This window comes from Rousettus aegyptiacus, unplaced genomic scaffold (genome assembly GCF_014176215.1).
Source record: "Rousettus aegyptiacus isolate mRouAeg1 unplaced genomic scaffold, mRouAeg1.p scaffold_m13_p_1, whole genome shotgun sequence".
In the NCBI taxonomy this organism is placed as follows: domain Eukaryota; kingdom Metazoa; phylum Chordata; class Mammalia; order Chiroptera; family Pteropodidae; genus Rousettus; species Rousettus aegyptiacus.
This window is the reverse complement of record NW_023416284.1, coordinates 75,245,837-75,265,280: the sequence shown is the minus strand read 5'-3', so window position 1 is coordinate 75,265,280 and position 19,444 is coordinate 75,245,837. Positions and strand designations below refer to the sequence as shown.

At 38.8% G+C, this 19,444-nt stretch overlaps 1 protein-coding gene across 11 annotated transcripts in view; it reads left to right on the top strand.

Annotated features, from left to right (window-relative positions):
• Window positions 1-19,444, top strand: part of PHACTR1 (phosphatase and actin regulator 1) — a 537,206-nt gene that overhangs the window by 442,066 nt on the left and 75,696 nt on the right. For 7 of the 11 annotated variants that reach the window (XM_036237037.1, XM_036237042.1, XM_016123253.2 and 4 more), the window contains 2 exons: window positions 9,550-9,717; window positions 11,825-12,031. In XM_036237037.1, coding sequence (XP_036092930.1) covers window positions 9,550-9,717; window positions 11,825-12,031 — 375 coding nt within the window. The remainder of the gene's footprint in view (window positions 1-9,549; window positions 9,718-11,824; window positions 12,032-19,444) is intronic. The other 4 variants (XM_016123257.2, XM_016123258.2, XM_036237064.1 and 1 more) reach the window with 1 other exon arrangement.

Genomic DNA, 19,444 nt, shown 5'->3' with positions numbered 1-19,444 from the left:
GATTCTCTAATATTGCTTCTGAAAATACAGGTTCCCTGATCCTACAGAATCCTGCAGTGTCTGCCTTAAATCTTAGTGGTGCACAGATACTTCTAAACACACGTTCTCTCTCTCTCTCTCTCTCTCTCTCTCTCTCTCTCTCTCTCTCTCTCTCTCTCTCTCTCACACACACACACACACACACACTCAATGAATTGTCCTCACTGGGAAAGAAAAATGCCCCAGAAGAGTGAGAGAGGAGACTGTAGGGTTTTTGTTTTGTTTTCTTTGCAAATAAGGATTTCAAGTCAAGACTTTTTAAATGCTTGAGAATCAAATATATTAATTAGTAAATAGGCAGTATTTAGTAGGAATGTATTGTGTTCTATATATGCTTAAAATTCTACAAAATAACATCTAGAACCATTTAGTTTAATCACATCAACTCCCTGAACTCAAGCATATTAAAGAAAATATTTCCAACGAAAGTCAACAAATAGCAAGGAGCCATATCCGACCTCTTAGGTTTGAAGCTCTTTAATATTTTAATAAAATCCTTAGATAAATTATTTCTTAGCTAACTGTTGCTTACATGATTTTACTGACTATGAGAACTGTTAGTGGCTTTAACTGCAATGATTTAAAGGTTATTGCGAATAACAGAAGTTTTTTCATAGCTCCGTACAGTCACGCACCACATAACGACATTTCAGTGGACGGTGGACCACATACATTTTTCTCCAGGCACAGCCTCTCGTGTTGCCTTTCCTCCTCCTGTAAAGCAGGCACCATGTTATGTGTCCAGCATTCGCCTTCTCCAGAGCAGTGAAGAATCAATTCAGTGACCTTTGCACAGTATCTAGAGCCCTGGGGGAAGGTGTTGAGGAAGCAGTGCTCTCGGCTGCCCCGGGGGCACCGAGCACTTCACTACCGAGACTGTGACCAATACAGTGATGTGTCACATAACTGACGTTTCAGTCAACAAGGGGCCATGCATATGACAATGATTTCATAAGATCATAATGGAGCTGAAAAATTCCTATTACTGAGCGACGTCATGGCACAACCAGTCACATGTTTGTGGTGGCACTGGTGTCAACAAACCTACTGCTACCAGCTCATGTAAAAGCATAGCACATACCACTTTGTACAGTGCATGCTACTCGAAAGTGATAATAAACAACGTGCTACTCGTTTATGTATTTACTGTATCATATTTTTTATCATTTTTTTAGAGTGTATTTTTTTCTACTTATAGAAAAATAGTTTTCTGCAAAACAGTACGCCGTGTTACACCAGCGGCAGCCTCCTACAACTTGTGTTTCGCGCGTCTTTTGATTGCATCATTTTCTCTTTTGTTTGATTTAATCTCATGGTGTTTTATGAATTTAGTGTCGCCTGCATGTACAGGGTTTATAAAGTCTACGGCCAGGTACAGTAATGTCCTAGGCCTTCACATTCACTCACCACTCACTCACTGACTCACCCAGAGCCACTTCCTGTCCTGCAAGCTCCATTCATGGTAAGCGCCCTATATTGGTGAACCGTTTTTTATCTTTTATACTCTATTTTTACTCTATCTTTTCTATGTTTGGATAAGTTTAAATACACAAATGCTTACCACCACATTACAGTCATTTACAGTATCAGTACAGTAATGTGTTAAACAATCATGCTAGGAACAATAATCTATACCACTTAGCCCAGGTGTGTAGTAGGCTGTACCATCTAGGTTTATGTTAAGTGCATTTTATGATATTTGCACAATGAAATTACCCAAGAATGCATTTCTCAAAACATATTACCATTTTTAAGTGCTGCATGACAGTATATTAGTGCTAAAATGACACCTTTGTGGTTTATAAAACAATGGTTATGCTCCTTAATGGGTGAATTTTTTCCCTACTTCGGTGGAAAAAGTTTATATCGATATCAAAAAAAAAAAAAAGCTGCTAGATGAAGTCTCTATTTCACGACTCACTAAAATTAGGACCACCACCAGCAGCGTGAACAACTTTGGAAAGCACCCTCAGCTCTTTGGGGTTACTCATTAAGATGTGCCTTTTGGTCAAAGAACCCATCCAGAAAACTGAAATGAGAACATGGACTAGGCTGAGCAACACTCTTATCTCAAAGGGAAAAAACAATTAGCAGACACTTGCATTAATCTCTTCCTATATGTCTTCACAAAGATAATTATTTGCTTTAACATAGGTGACTTCGTTTTTGATATTGCTTTAAGTGCATTGACCCTTGAACAACATGGGTTTGAGCTGCATCGGTCCTCCTCTATGTGGATTTTCTTTATTTACAATAAATACTGTAAGCGTATTTTCCTTATGATTTTTGTAATAACATTTTCTTTTCTCTCACTTACTTTATTGTAAGATACTGTATATGATGCATATGACATACAAAATATATGTTAATTGACTGTTTATGTTACTGATAAGGATTCTGGTCAACAGTATGATATCAGTAGTTAAGTTTTTAGAGAGTCAAAAGTAACACACGAATTTTTACCTTCACGAGGGTCAATGCCGCTTACCCCGTGTTGTTCAAAGGAAACTGTATAGTCATTGGTGATCATCACTGAATTAAAATGTGTTTGGATTTTTCACAAGCATGCATGTGTAAATGCTACATATTCATATTACTAACAAAAATGCAGTTTAGCTAACACTTTCTAATGTTTTCAGCCTAAAATTATCATATGACACTTCAGTTACATAATAATTTTTCTTTACAATGGAAGCATAAATGTATCCATAATATCCTTTCTTCTTCTCTACAAGGACTAAAATAATAACAGAATTTGAGTATTAACTGAAAATTAAGTCTTATTTATAAAGGATTGCTATATTGCTCTTTTGCCTTAAGAAATTAAAATTTCAAAATGAGTCATTTTAAATGAGCTGACACATATATAAAATGAACAAGAACCTGGCATGTAATAAATTTCAAAAATATTATTTAAGGTGTTGATATAATGCCCAACATAGCGCTTAACACTGAAGATGCTTCGAATGTTCCAAAGTGCTCCAAAAATGTTTCTTTCACCACCCCTTTCACCTTTCCTTTCTTCCCTCTTCTTGCTAATGTGTACAGAGGCTTTTGATGTAGAGCACGAGTCTCTATCTCCTTACTAAAACTTTACATATCAGTTTTTTAAAATAAAAATATAAAGCTTTATTTAGCTAGCAATAAACCTGAAATTCATCAATGCACTTCTTAGTTCTTGATGTCATATATCCAAATAGAGTAGGTCATACGATAAAAAAAAAAAAAATCCAAATGAAAAATGATTTGGTGTTTTAGCTTATCTGTTATGTCAGGTTTATTTGCAAGGGTAGTTTGTTTTGCGGGGGGCGGGGCGGCTTACTCTCTTTCAATTGTCATACAAAAAGTACTTTGATTTGGAAGGAGAGCGTCATCTAAACACAGTCCTTTTCTTTTCAAGGGACAGAAATTAAGTGACTTGTTGCAAGCTCTTCCCATATTCAGAATCTGTCTTTGTCCAGTGCGCCTGCTGTTTCTCTCACACCTGTTTACTGAGACACAGGCTCCCCAGGAGAGTATGGTTTATAACTGGGTGCTTTCTATTGCCTATCAGTTACTCCTTCAATTTCTTTTTACCTGAGATGGAAAAGCATTCTCTTTCCTGGAGTCTCCAGACTATTAAGGAAATGAGTAGCCCAATATTAAGACTCTTCTTGGAGTTTCTGAACCAAATGGGAGCTCAAAGTGTAAGTATCACCCTTATTACTGGGAGAAGCTAGCCTGCAGGAGGTTATTGATGGGCTGATAACTCTCTGCTCATGCCCTGCCCCCAAGCCTATATCTCAAAGTCAGTCCATTAAAAGGGAACATCTGAGTTCTGAATCAACACTAGTCCAAGCTCAAGAGGGAAGAATACAGAGTGCACCCCTGTGTTTACTGTTAGGATAGATATGCTCCATCTGGTGGGGTAACAGGGGCCAATGGTTGCACCCTAGTGATGAGGTAACTCTGAAGAAGGGTAAGGAAAAATAAGGAGAGCTTAGGAAAATGCCTCCTCAAAAAACCAGAAAAGTAGGAAGGGATTTTCCCCTAACAAAACCTTTTTTTTTTATTCGATTTAACAACACAGCATGTAGATTTTGTTTTTTATAATTATAAGCACTTTTATAAAAAAGTTAATAATTATTAAACCCAACTTATATCTTGTCAAATCACATCAGAACTTTGCCAACCTACATACACACTTCATTTTGAGATTTTTATAATCAACATGTACATATTGTTCTCCATTCCTGTGTTTGTTCTTGACATTATTTCAAACACATTTTTATGTATCTGCATCACACACATGATCATTTCATTTGCATTTCTTTCATTCCTAGCAAGGCCATGGATTTGACAAGTGGCACCTGGGACTTGATCTTTATTTATTTGTACAAATACTCTTCATACTTGGAATAGTTATTTTTTATTAGCTATGTTTAACTCATATTTCCTTGTTATGCCGGGTTCCTTTTATATTTGGTATATGGCATTTTATTTTGCAAATTAAAAATAAAAAAGTTGATATGTCAAAACTATCCACATTGTTTCCCTCTTACACTGCCTGAATAAATAAACATGTATATGTGCATGTGTGTGTGTTCAGTACATTTTTATACTATTTAGTCTAGTTTTGAAGTTTTATTTTTAGTTGTTTTATCTGTGTGATTTATTGCAGTAATGGTTCAATGTATAGATATAAAGAAATCTTTTTTACTTGTATACAACTATTATTTATTAAATTTGTAAACCATAAGGCATACCCTAGAAAACCAGATTCAGTGGCAAGCTTAAGTTTATATTATAGAACTTTTATTTTTCAGAATTAAAATTAACACTTTTTTATCTAAACCTTCAAAGTATCATGAAGCCCACTTAGAACAAAACATCCATCTTTCATACAATTTTTTAAAAGTAGAAACTGTTATTACAAAGGTATCCACAAGAACCTGAAAGAATTTTAGTTGCCCATTCTCCATGGTGATATTCAGCTATAGAAAAAAAAAAAAAAAAAAAAAACTCAGATAAACTTAATCTTTCAGAAAATTTAATTGATCAGAGATTGATGTCCATCACTCTAAAACTAGAGAGTATTCCTAAAACAAAATAAACAATAATAAAACAACAGTTTTTAAAAATCACTTAGAATATAGTCACAAAGTGACACCTGGTTATAGGTAGATGCAACTTCTAAACAAACCAAAACAAACAAAAAATTTAATGTATCGTTTAGACCAATCCTGTGGAACACAACTTTTACCTAAATTACACTTTTGGAATATTTTTAAAATTCTATGCAAGAGAAGATCCTCCCCTAGTATGATGTGGTCCCCATCCATTCTGAGCACACGCCTTCTATCTTCCTTCACTCCTTACTTTTCTTCATCCACTTCTCATGGTTTAACTTCTCACTATGCCTTCTTTTTCCCAACTCTCACAATCAGACAGCTCACAGTAATTCCTCTCTGTGTCTGCTTTTCTGCATTTCTTTATTACATCTTGCCCCATTCTCTTCCCCAAGGCATGCCTGTTTTCTCCGTGGCATCTGGCACAAGGCCTGCCTGGCTGTGGAAGAAGAGGCAGAGCAGGGTGCGGTGAACAGGGCTTTGGAGGCGGCAAACCGAGCAATAGTTTCTATGTGTATCATAAGGAGCTAATGGAAAACGTCTGCCTTTCTCACAAGTTTATCGTGAGGGTTGGCAGTTTCTGCTGTATGATGCATGATATAAATTATAGCCTCTCAACAGGTGTTTATCAATTGAGTGAATTAATTCATTCTTACCTTTTATTTCATTCTCCTTAATTGGGTGTTAACTAGACTCTACCAAAGTCTTCATTTCTTATGCCTCCTGAGAAGAATAAGGCTGGTGCAATGTCCATGACCATTACTATATCTTCGATCTACTTCTGCATTCTGTTCTCTCTCACTTCTGTGACCTGATCTTACCTTGTTAGATATGTCTGCATCTGACTCACATTTTACTTTCACTCCACCTTACTGCTCTCTCCAGTCCCACTGTCTTTTGTGACAAGTTTTTGTTCATGATCCGTGGTTGAACAGTGCTTTTTTGTCCTCTCTGAGTTTTAAACCAACCATCTCTGTTCCATGTTTGCCAGATAAACAGCATTTCCTGCCCTATGGGTCATCACGAGAAGGCACTGTTGCCATTCCAGGTTCTCTTGACTCCCTAACCTAGAGATTCTCAAATTGAGGAACGCCGACCAGCAAAAGCAGCTTCAATATGTTAGAAACCTACTGGGTCAGAAACCCTGGGGGTGGGGCCCAGCAATCTGTGTTTTAACTGTCTCCCCTCGCCCCACCCTGGAAATCGTGATGCTCACTACAGTTTGAGAACCACTGCTTCAACCCATCCATTTTCTTCTCCTGCCTTCACCCTTCCGCCTAGTCACAATTTACTAATTCTAGTAGGACATGTCGTATAGTTGGAGGTCATTGTATGCCATTTTGAAAACCATTGTTACAGATAATTTTGGAGATCACCTAAAGCAAAATAATTTCCAGTACTCAAAGAACCCTTTCTCATCCATGATAACAAGAGGCGATGATGATCTAAATGAAGATACAAAAATAATCTGTAAGGCTCGTCTTAATCAGGAAGGTTAAATTCTTCCTTGAAAAAAAAAATTTTTCTGATAATGCTATTAAAATAATGCCGGTAAAGGTGCTGATACGTGGTTCTGGTAAATAGCTTAAAGACATAGAGACCCTCAATTGTCTTCAAGTTAATCACACTTGGAATTACCAAACATTAGGAATTCCCAGCTAGTTTCTTGGCTTGATGTTGAGTATATGGGGTTCCTTACATTAATTTTTCTACTTTTGTATATGTTTGAAAATGTCATAAAAAATTTTAAATAACAGTTATTTAACAAAGACAGCATCACTCTGTACCCATGTATATGAATCCAAATCAAATGGTTTCACTTTCCTCACTGTCAATCTTTGTCATAAATGACATTAGTAATGAACTTGTTGTACCCACTGAATGGTTTTAATTATTCTAATAGATATGTACATATAGGTACATATATAGATATGTATATATGTACATATATTCATGCATACATGTATGTATATAGATAACAGATAGATAAAACGTGGTTATCCATGTTAATGATGGAGAAGCGACCAAAAGCTAAGAAATCTATGTCATCTGTACATAGCTGCTGTGTAAATAGAAAAGTCCTTTAGAAAAACAATTTCACAAGATCCAGGTATATTATTAATATATACAAACTTGATTTATTGGCATCTCTTTTAAAGAGCAGAACTCTAACTGCAGAAAAGATTTTCCAGAAGAAGGTGGCCAGCAGAACTTTCTTTTTTCATAATAACGTAAAACATTTGAAATTTCTTTTTGACAAACCATAGAGAGATAGCTACATAAATGTTAGTATAGTTATCCAATCTAATCATCAAGATAATAATTTTACAAATTATAATGCTATAATAGTAAAAAAAAAGACAAAATTTGATGCATTGTAAGATTACAAAAATGAAAAATATGTGCAGAAAAAGGAACTGTATCTGTTAGGGTGGCAATTTGATCAGTGTCTTATTTCTATTTTTCTCCTATTTTTATTTTTTCAATGGCAATATATATTTCGAAATTATGACAGTGGAATTCCCAAGATTGTTTCCTCTTCAAAGTGGTCTGGACCTTTGTAACTTAGCAAAGGTACTTTTAATTCATAAGGACCTGCATTTTTTGAAAGTTCATAGTCCCAAGAGGAGTGAGTAATACTGCTATACTCTGTCACTAGCGAAGCTTCTGGCACTAAGCCGGCTGGCTGCCTTGGTGAAACTAAGGTTCACGAAAAGAATCTAAAGTAATCCATCTGCAGTCGTATCTTTTTCCCAATGTTGTTTCTATGATACTTCTAACTGTTTAAATGTATAGCAATCATTCCATTGCATTTTTACTCCCAAAGAAGCAGAGCTTGGCAATATCACTGAAACTCCTCTTCTGGTTAACCTTATCCAGGATGTTTATTACACTTGGGACATCAGAAATCAAGGTGGTTTCCTAGAGATGCGTTAAACAGAATGGCAGTCAACTGGGAACTGTAAGCAGAGCTACTTCCCACAGCATCAGTTTGAACATGTTATATTAAAGGATGTTATGAGGAATGGGGACCATGCATCATGGGGTGGTGATGCAGTGACACTCATACCCACAGCCTTTCCTATGCCGAAGACTCGCCGTTCAGTTGTGTACTCTCCACTGGCCTTACAGTCCTCACTGCTCTTTTTCTTTTACTAATGAGGAGTAGTGATTCTATTGCTAATCACGATTATAATAAGTCCTGCTACCATTTGGGGCATACAAAAAGGCCAAATGAAAAAAAAAAGGGAGAAAATATGCAATCTTCACGTGTCTGTGCTTCAGATGATTTTTGGTATTCGTTATATTTTTTCTATGTTTATAGAAGGCTCAGGTCAAATATCATATGTCCTTGAACCATATGCTACCTAAACCTGTTCATTTGTAGCTTACTTTGTTGAACATACGTTTCATCAAGCCAGTTCTAACTGGGGGGAAGGGGGCTGGCAGAGGATTAGTTGGCACCATATATCATTATGTATAATATTAAAACCTTGGGAGGAGCATAGCAAAAAGAAAGGATTATTTATTCAAGATTAAGCTTGGAGCCATTTTTCCAAGTAAATCATCTTTCTTCCAGTTTTAAAGCAGGTAATTTTTTTTCTGGTTTCTGTATTTCTGACTAAGCATCACTTAGTCTTTCATCTAGGTATTTACTCATTTGACTAGAACAGCTTTAAGTCCTCTTTAAAAATTAATTTGACCTTAATGTCTACTTATCTAGGACTCCCCTGGGCTAAGATGAAATCACACTGGGAGATTTTGATTTGACAAATGGCCATTGTGCAGGAGCCTTTGATCCTCCATCATGGTGTTAACTAGCTGCCCCCTTGCTTTGCTGAGCTTTAAGCAAGATCAGAATCTGCCACCCACGTGGTGGAGTGATTGCTGCTGGGCACTTCTCAGCCTCCTGGGGCTGCTGCAGCCCTTCAGCTGGGATTTGGGCAGAGGTAAAGGGAGAACAGGATGATTATTTTCCTATGACCTTGGAATACCGTTGTCCTGGCGCTCGTTAAGTGATACGGCATCCTTTACTCAAAGTAGGAATTTCTAATCTTGGTTTTCCAACCTCTGAGTCCTGCTCAGTTTTCCCAACTTTTCAAAAATGATGAAGAAAAATTAATTTTAATTCACTTTCATTAAAAAAATATAAAGACAGATTACAGTTAGAGAGATGAAGAGAAAACAGATAACTTTCTAAAGGTCATGGGAAACTGGTGGTTAGATGTTATACCTCTAAAAATAAATGTTTTAAAAGCAAAAGAACAAGCGTCGACTTTAAGTCCTGACCTTGGTAAAGCTTTTTCAAAAACACCTTAACTCAGTTAGCAGGCTATAAATGTCACCCTTCCCTGGGAGGCAGGCATTGTCTAACTCTGCACTCTCCTTCTCCCTCTGACAGATGGGGAGCTCTCCATATCAAATGAAGATGACTCCCTGGAAAATGGACAGTCCCTGAGCGCCAGCCAGCTGTCTCTGCCTGCCCTGTCCGAAATGGAGCCAGTCCCGATGCCCAGGGATCCCTGCTCATATGAGGTGCTCCAACCTTCAGACATCATGGATGGGACAGGTAATACCCCTGACAGAGTTGAATCACAGGTGCCCAGCATGTGGTGTTAGGGATATTTGCCCTGACTAGACTTGGAGTTCTAATGTAATCCTGAGCATAGGAATCTTCTAGAAATGGGGACAGTATGGACCAACTGGTACATAATGAGTATAAAACATGGAGGATATTTACAGTTATTGTTCTATAGTTTTTAAAAACATTTTTATGACTTTAATCTCTTTAAAAGAAGATATGCCGTTTTTGTAATGTTGATAATTTGAAATGTCATTGTTCTGCTTTCTAACACTTCTTTCTATTAAAATCAAGCTAAAGAATCCTATGCTTTTATATGGTACCTATCTAATCACCTGTTCGTAAGGCCCCGGCATGCCCTTTAATTCTAGAGCCAGTATACCAGTTAATGGTTGTATCAATTTAGCAAATTATTTCAATTTACTTTAGATAATTAATGTGTTCATTGGCTATTAAATTGTGTACAATTTGCTAGTTAACTTGTATCTCACCAACAGATGATTTTGATAACATCTGACTATTACGACCTCTTTGGTCCAAAGCCCCGTGAGTGGCCAATAGTCGTCCCCGCAGGAGGTTTGCAAAATGATCCTTATTAGCCTGAAGATGGGACCCTCCCACAGCATGAAGGGCTGGACCTTGTTGCCAGGGAGACAAGCCTGGGGAAAGGGACCTCTGGGAATATCTGATCTGTATAGAAAGGCCACATCCTTTCTCCACACCAGGTGTAAAGTCTACATCAGCAGAGCTCAGGGGGGAGAATGGGGTGATGTTTCACACAGTCAATTCCCAGGCTTCCCTTTGGGTCCGGGTGAGTCATTGCTCCATCAGTGTGGCCAACACTGATAATAAGTGTCCCTGGAGACAGGGGGAGAATTTAGCACTCGTGAGGATTATTCGCAGAACTTTAATCAGGATACTGCAAGGAATACTGCTACCCAGATCAGAGAGGAATAAGAGGGCAGGAAGAGTCATTTCTAGAGATTCTTATTGTAGCAGCAATGGGAGGAAGGAGATGCAGCTGAGTTACACCCCTCTACCCCACAAACTGCAGAGATTTTTCCAAGTAATGTAGTGAATTGTGTTTTTTATCCATCCTTCCTCGTGACATTGAATCAAATGGATTTGATTGGTATATTGAGATCTGTCATCCCAGTGAAGTCACAGTTTCAGTCTGCCATCGGCCAGATGGCCCGCATAGCAGGGAGGTCTGTGCTGCCATCTAGGATAGCTCTTCGCTGGAGCCAGTTGGGGTCCCCCATGAGGGAAAGGAACAGTTAGGCCCAATGCAAAGAGAAATGGGGTTAACTGAAACAAGAAAATCATAATTCTGGCAAGTAAGAGGAGAGAGGAGGGGGAAGACAAAAAGGTATTGACTTGGAACGTCCTCCACTTTGTCAAGGTCAATAAGAGCTGCAGGGGTAGGAAGGTGCCCCTGAAACTGCAGGGCGCCCACCGGATGCTGCTGCCTAGCTCAGATGGCTCCAGAACCTGAGGAGCGGCTACCCCAGGAGTATGGGGTGGCCCTCCTGGTGTCAGCCTCTAGGCTGTCTTCATTGCCTGGTGTCCCTGGGAGCAGAGATACAGAAGACCCAGCAGGCAAAGACAAGAATCTGCCTTCTCTTCCTCCTCAGCAAAGGACAAACAGACCCAAAAGAAAGTGCTGGTGTTTGGTGCCAGTTGGGGTCAGAGGGGGCTCTTTGTCCCTGATCTGCTACACCTGCCATCTGTTGATTATTGCTGTGGTCCCATGAGTCACATTTTAGAACACCCGATAAATTCGTCTTATAAAGGCCAAGATTGAAGTGGTAAAGCTTTGGGTAGTTTTGAGAAAATGTCCTCTTCCTTTTTCTCCCTCTCGCTCCTTCCACCTCTCCTTCTTCTGCCTCTGCCTCCTTACTGTGCCCCGCCCCAATCCCCACTTTATTGGATTTCTGGTGTCTTCTCTTTGAGTCTTCACACATACGTGACAACCTGGAACAGTCGGTGCTCTGCTGTGTTGCTAACCCACATCCCTGTCCTGTGTGCTCCCGTCAGCCGCACCTGCACTGCATTTGTGTAATGTCTCCTGTGTGTCATGTGGTTGTCCCCTCAGTGTCTGAAGAGAGTCCCTCTGCCAGTGAATCTGGAGTCCTCCTGTCCCAAGATCCTTCAGCCAAACCAGTCCTGCTACTGCCCCCCAAAAAACCTGCTGCTTTCTCTGGAGACCATGAGGAGACCCCAGTGAAGCAGCTGTCCCTTCTCAAGCAACCCCCTGCCCTGCCTCCCAAACCCACTGCCAGGATTGCCAACCACTTAACAGGTGAGTCAAGAAGTCTCTGGGGACATATCGTTCTCCCTTCCCTTCAAGGGATAGTCTCTTCTCTCTCTCTCTTTTTTTTTAACCTGAAGCCTGATGTATCACTTTGGCAAGGTCGCTCTGTGGGACACGTGGGTGTTTCTGTGTGTGTCTTGGTACATGCAGTCACGGCCTGGGTTTGTGTGTTTGTGTCAAGAAGCATTTGATATACACCCACCAGTCATAAGCCAAGAGCCTTCAGTTGCATGTATCTGTAAATGTGATACATTGGTATTTACATGCTACTTCAAGATTATTTGCCCATCTGAGTGAATTAGGTGTAATGTCAAAATCTTTGCAAAGATAAAGAGTGGTTCCTTTCATAATCAGTTTGTCAAAGCTTTAAATTTTTGATCTGAAGCCCAGCATTTTCTTCTATTAAAATTTGTGTCTGTACTGTCCTCTTAAAAATAAAAAAAAAGCAAAGACAATAATCTTCAAAGTATTTTGGGAAATGCTTTTATAAGGAGAATAAACTTAAAAACGTTGTCATAAATTACTTTTGTATTTTTATTTTTAAAGCATTGCTTAACGAATGTATCCAGCTATTAAACTGGGCATCCATAAAATTGCACTTCCCTGCATATTAGTACATGAATTTGTGATTTAAGGTTGTGGTGCATCAGACATTCAAGATTTCAGAGGGTCGTTTCTCCAACCTTGATAGTAATCTTTCTCGATGCTGATTACCTTTCTATAGTGTCTTTGGTATTTTTACAGTTTCTATTGATCGCTGTGCATTTTTATAAGATGGAATGGAGATAGAGGTTGGGAAGAAGATTCACTTATTTTATCGTAGAAAAACTGATGTTCAAGAAAAATAACTTTTCCAGGGCTGGAAGGGATTCTGCAGTAGAGCCATGATCAGACCCTGTGTTTTCCAACTCCTAGTTCAGTGAGTTTTGTTCCAGGATATCAGGATGCCCCTCACGTGGTGCCGAGCTTTATTAGAGTCCAGTTTAAACGTAGGATTGTGTCAGAGTACCCTGTCAATGTGTGTGTCCATCCAAGTCAGATGCTTGTGGTTCAGAGAAGCAAATTTCTATTTAAATGAACCATTCAACACATTAATAACACTTTACTTCAGTGCCCCCAAATTTAAATGCATAGAAAACCACAACGGAGAATACGCCTTCATAAGCCTCCCTCTAAGAGAGCACCACTGTCCATCCATCCATCTATTTATCTATCTATCTATCTATCTATCTATCCATCCATCCATCCATCCATTGAAAATCAAATACTGCTGTGCATGGTCATTTATCATCTGTTTTGTGCACTCAGAAATATCCTGTGAACTGATTCTCATGTTAATGAATATTCCACACCATGATTTTGTAAGCTGCTTGGTGTAGATTAGGATTTACCTGATTGACCTCTTATGGGCTCTTCATCCCTTCTGGCAAACATCCTCAGCAGCATACATGTATCTTTACAAGCATCTCTGAGCTTTCTCTAATTGGCTTCTAGAATTAGAATTGCTAATTCATATATACAGTGGGTATACAGTGGGCCCTTGAACAATATAGAGATTAGGGGTGCAAATACCCTCTGCAAATCCACTTTTAACTCCCTAAAAACTTAAGTCATTCCTCAATATTTGTGGAGTTTGGTTTCAGAACTGACATGGATACCAAAATCCAAGGATTCTCACTCAAGGCTCCTATGTCAAATGATGTAGAACAATGTTTATAGCCCTCTGCATCCTCAGATTCCCAACTGCGGATCGGAAACAGTACAGGTATTCTGCATATAAGCGATCCTGCACAGTTCAAACCTGTGTCATTCAAGAGTCAACTATTTATATAAAAAATAGAGTGGCAAAGGATTACCAATTACCATCAAGAGTGATGCTTGTAATTCAGTGCAGTCCGATAAAAGTTATTTGAGAAGGTGGAGGCTTGAGCTGACCCTTAAAGCACGAAAGGCATCTATAGAGAATGAGGGAAGAACGTTTCAGGAAAGAAGACCCTAGACAAAGACTCAGAGGTGGCAATGTCCGAGTCAGTGACAAGGTGCCTAAACCAGGAGGGTCCATCTCCAGCTGTATTGAGGAGGATGGTCACTAGATAAGGCATATGAGGATTTAGATTGTATTCCCGCGGCAATGGAAAGCCTATAGAGGTTTTTGAGCAGGCAAGTGATACAATGAAAACTAGCCTTTAGAAGCTTTCCCTGGGTCACTGTGTAGAATGAACAGAAAGAAGAGAAGATTGAAGGCCTAACAGAGAAGCCACTAAGGCTAGCCTTATGTTTCTTTCTCCAAAATCACCAGTTGATTTAAATTGAACACTTTGAGACCATTTAAGAGGCTACTCCAGTTGTTGAAATATGAGCTAACAAGCATCTCGCTGATTGCAGAGGTAAGAGAGAGAACAGAACAATGGAAAGACATTTTAAAAGAATAATTGACAGAATTTCTTAGCCAACAATACCTCTAATTTATCTAGTTATTTAATTAATGAAGGCACCATTCATTCATAGGTTCAGCTCTGAGCCCTGAACTTTGGTAGCTTGGTAACCACAGGACTCTTGAAATTTGAGGGACTAAAAATGTCTAAATTAGCCCAACCTCTCTGGCTTCCTTTGTCCTTTCCTGAGGAGAATGGACTTTGTATATTATCTATAAGCCTCACCTTTGTATAGCTTGGATCAAATGGATCAAAATACATTAAAGCTACTCAATCCTTACCATATCGTACCTCATAGCCTCTTAAATATGAAGACAAAACAGGTGCAGCAGTGTATGGGCTGCGAGTCTAGCATTATTTTGGAGGGTTTAAACTCAATTAGGCTTGCTTAATTTTTGTAAGTGAGTAATCAGTCATAATGAATGTAGATCACCATGAGGCAGCTACATTAACCCTGTTCTGTTACTGATTACTCTAGAGACATCTGGGCCGTGTCAGAAGGAATTAATAAACTAAGAATTCTAGAACTCTAAATTGAGACTTAAGATTTTCACCATGTTCTCAATATCTGTAGTTCTGTTGATGGGGCAATTCGAAAGACATCAAGAGTGATTAACAGAGAGTGCCGGTGGTTGACGGCCTGGTGGAATGCTGGAGGAAGCGTGAGTCTGCACTGGGGTTACTTCCAGGTACAGGATCAGGAAAAAAGAAGCAGAAGTATCTCTGCTCTGCTATTTGCCACAACTTTATCAGGAAAGCCATACTTAACTTGGAGGCTTTCTCTGTCTCACAAATTTTTTTCTGTTCCTGAGCCAGGTAAAGAGAAGCCCCCCTGCTCTCCCAAACTATTTTTATTTTTCTCCCACAGAATCTCTTCTATCTTATCTCATTCCACATCAGCATACATAGTAGCAGGTAATACAGGCTCAGGAGGTGTTGGGCATCAAATTCTCTTCCATTCTGGAAGTACAGTGCCCAGCAGAGCTGGTTGCATAATGAATATTATCTGAGATGAATAATTCTCTAAATAAATCCTGCTTGGAATGATGGCTAACCCTAGAGGAAAGAATGACTGAGGAAAAAAAGAAAAAGAAAAAGAAAAAGAAGAAGAAAATTCAAAGGAAAAAAAACACTGTTTCCTTCCTTTGTAGGTCTTCATCAGTTACTTCTCCAGTCACCTTGGCTCCTGAAATTAAATGTCAATGCATGAATAATCTGTGGCTTCTGCATAAAGTACCTGTGACTAGGTACCCCACAAGTGCCATTTGAATGAAAGATAAAAAACCTATGTGATAGCTGGCCTTCACAGTCTGACGTTCACACTTGGGTATTAATAATGGCAGTTGCCATTTTTTGAGAACTTTATGATATGCTATTTAGTCCTGTGAGGTGATACTATTGTCATTCTATCCTTTTTCGAGAGGAGGAAAATGGTGTTTAGAGAAGTTGAATGACTTGGCCATGCTTACATAGCTAGAAAGTGGCAGAGGTGAACTGGACCCATTTTGTTGGACTCCAGAGTCCTCACTTATAACCATTAGTTTATACCATCTCCTCCAAGATACCTTTTCTTAAAATTTGTAAAAATAAAATCATTGGCTTTCTTTGAGTTTTTTTTTTTTTTTTGCTTCATATGTTATAATCTGCTTAATACAAAAAATTATCCAGTCTTTCCAAACTAAGTAATGTTCAGAGGGAACTTAATTATAAAGAGAAGGACCTGAATGCAGGTGGATTGAGTTTCAAAGAATGTGGTATAAGGAGACGGTCTGTAAGAATCAAGAATGGGGCAAATCACATTGGAAGCCACATTTCAGCCAAAAAAGGAAGGAAGGAAGGAAGGAAGGAAGGAGGGAAGGAAGGAAGGAAGGAAGGAAGGAAGGAAGGAAGGAAGGAAGGAAGGAAGGAAGGAGGGAGGAGGGAAGGAGGGAAGGAGGGAAGGAGGGAAGGAGGGAAGGAGGGAAGGAGGGAGGGAGGGAGGGAGGGAGGGAGGGAGGGAGGGAGGGAGGGAGGGAAGGAGGACAGACACTGTTGCTGATCCTTAAAAACAAGTCCTCCTGTTGTGTAAATCTGCCCAGGGCTTATTTGCACTATCTTTAGAAACCCAATACAAGGAAACTTACTGCATTATCAGAACTTGATCGATTGCTAGTTGCAATGTTACAAACTTATTTGCAACTACAAATTTACCCAACAAATATCATCTATTCCCTGTGGTATTTTTTAGCTCCGATACATATCTAATGAGAATCCTCTATCCCGTGCTTATCAAGTCAAAACCAACATTCCTATTTATAGCTGTCTCTCTAGTGCCATGGACACTGTCTACAATTACATTCTGATATGTAATTTTATTTTGTTTTTCTGTTGCTCTCTGATTCTGTCCTCATTTTTCCTGATATCCCACCTACTCACCTTGTTCTCTTTCAGCCTCCTCTCCAACCTTACAAAATCATCTAATTACTTTTGCCACTGGCTTTGCCTTCCCCTCCCAGTTTTTACTCTGACAATGCAAAAAAAACTTGATGCTTAGACCACTGTGACCTTGGACCTCATCTGTGCTTTTAAATGGTAATGAATTGTATCCCAGAAGTCTCATGAAGAGGTTTAAGGTTCACACTTTCTTGATAACTGATACCTTGAAGGAATGGGAAATTTACATGAATTTACTTTTTAGTATTTGTTTCTCCATATTTTTTCGGTCTTGGTTTTCTCCTCTCAAAATGTGCAAACTCTTTTCTCAGTGCATAGAAGGACTATAGATTAAAATATTGTTATAGGGTGCTTTCTGTTCTTCATTCTATGATTAAGGTGAAGATTGCAGCAAAATGCCTTTTTTTAAATAGCAATATTATATTGGAGATTTAGTTCACTTGGTCCTTTTTTTATTGTGATGAAAACATATAAAATTTACCATTTTAACTTTTTTAAGTGTACAGTTCAATAATATTAAGTATATTCACATTATTGTGCAATGGATTTCCAGAACTTTTTCACTTTGCAAAATTGAAACTCTATACCTATTAAACACTTCACTTTTTCTTCTTCCTTACATCCCAGGTAGCTATCATTTTCATTCTTATTTCTATGAATTTGAGTACTTAGGTACCCTTTGTAAGTTGAGTCATACAGTATTTTGTCTGTTTGTGACTGGCTTATGTCTCTTCATATAATGTCCTCGAGATTCATCCATATAATAGCACATGGCAGGATTTCCTTCCTTTGTAAAGTCGAATGGCACTTATGTTTTAAGTGTCCACAATGTGCAAGGTGCTTGCCAGACCTGACATAATTTACAAAGATGTTTTCTCTTTAGCTATAGCGGTTGTAGGCAGTTGTATACTACAGAAAAATTTTAATATGAAGATGTGTAAATATGGCTCTAAAGAAATTCAAATAGTAAGAGATCAAATAGTTTTGGAAGAATTAGAAAAAGGTCATAAAGAAGAATGTATTCAGGGCAGGCCTTAAAGATGATTAAAATTTTGATGGGTAGGTTTGGGAGAGAAGGTTGCTGTGAAATGAAAAGCAGAGTACACAGAGGCACAGGAGTATGAGGCATAGTATGTTAGCAAATAGCCCAGCGTGGAAGGGACGTGGAATTCGTGTTGGAAAGTTAATGAAAGATCATGTCAGAAGTGGGTAGAAGCAAAGCTGTGGAGAGCTCTGAATGCCGTGATGAATAATGTGGCTTTGGAAGAAGATGCTGGCATCTTTTGCAGACTTTTAGCAATGATCACGTGATTTTATGCAAGCCTATCTCCGTGATGTTCCTGCGGATAAGATAAATGATAATGCTGATGGGTGGATTTACAACTAGATGTGTAAATGGAACTGAGGGTGTCTAACATCAATCTGAGATTGTGAAAGGCACCAAGCTGCTGCCCTGGGTTCTTCCCCTTGGAACATTGTTTAAGTTTCCTGAGGGCAGAGATTTAGTCTTCCCTGTTCTCTGCTGTCCTTAGGAGCAGAACAAGAGGGCTTGTGAGAGAGAGAAGCCTCTGTCACTGAGGCATGGAAGGAAAAGCTGGATGATCATCTGCAGCGAATTTATGGCAGGATACTCATTTTATGGCTCTGAGTTTTGCCATATGTGAAATCTAATTCTCTTATTTTCTGTAGTATTTGAAGGAAACATGATAACCTAGATGGAAAAGCAACCTCTTATAAGAGTACCAATTACAACATGACAACCGCCCATCGGTCAGACTTGGGGTACAGCCTGAGGTGTCAGGGAGCACACTGGAAATTTCAGGGGGAAATGAGATGACCTTGTAGATGCCAACTGCAGACAGTTAGACCAGCCACCACCATCACTATAAAATGCAAGAAATCCGAGTACATCCTCTACCAATGACTAAATATTGTGTATCAGATAAACAGATGCAAGCTATTCTTATTTTTCCTTTATAGTATTAATGTATCTAACTTGAACTTCTCTGTACCTTCACCATGAATATTTTACCTCATAACAGTTCCATCTGCTCAGTGTAGTATTTCATTTATATGATCTAAATTTATTGTTTTCAAACTTTATAGATACATTCCGCTGGTTCTAGGGTTCTGAGACCAGATGAACATATTTACGCTTCTCTTCAGGACTTGTGGTCTTGATTTGATTCTCCCTCCTTTTTGCCTGCATATTTACAGACAGAAGCCCTCCCAGTAAGCACTGTTGGATCTATGCTCCATCTCTGGACCTTCTCGCCTTCCTTTACGCCTGCCTCGCAGAAGGCTCAGTTTAACAGCTGTTATCAGCTGAATGGCACTCTCCTCACTCAGTCTCCCTGGGAGGCAAGAACACTAGTCACCACTGCAAAATAAGCAGAGTATAATATGTTTTTTAAAAGGTGATGTATAATTTCTAACAAAATATTCATGTTTTCGACAGATGTTTGTTCTCGTGATTATAGGAACATCCACGGTTTTGACTCTTTGAGAGCAATTTCCTGACAATGAATAATGT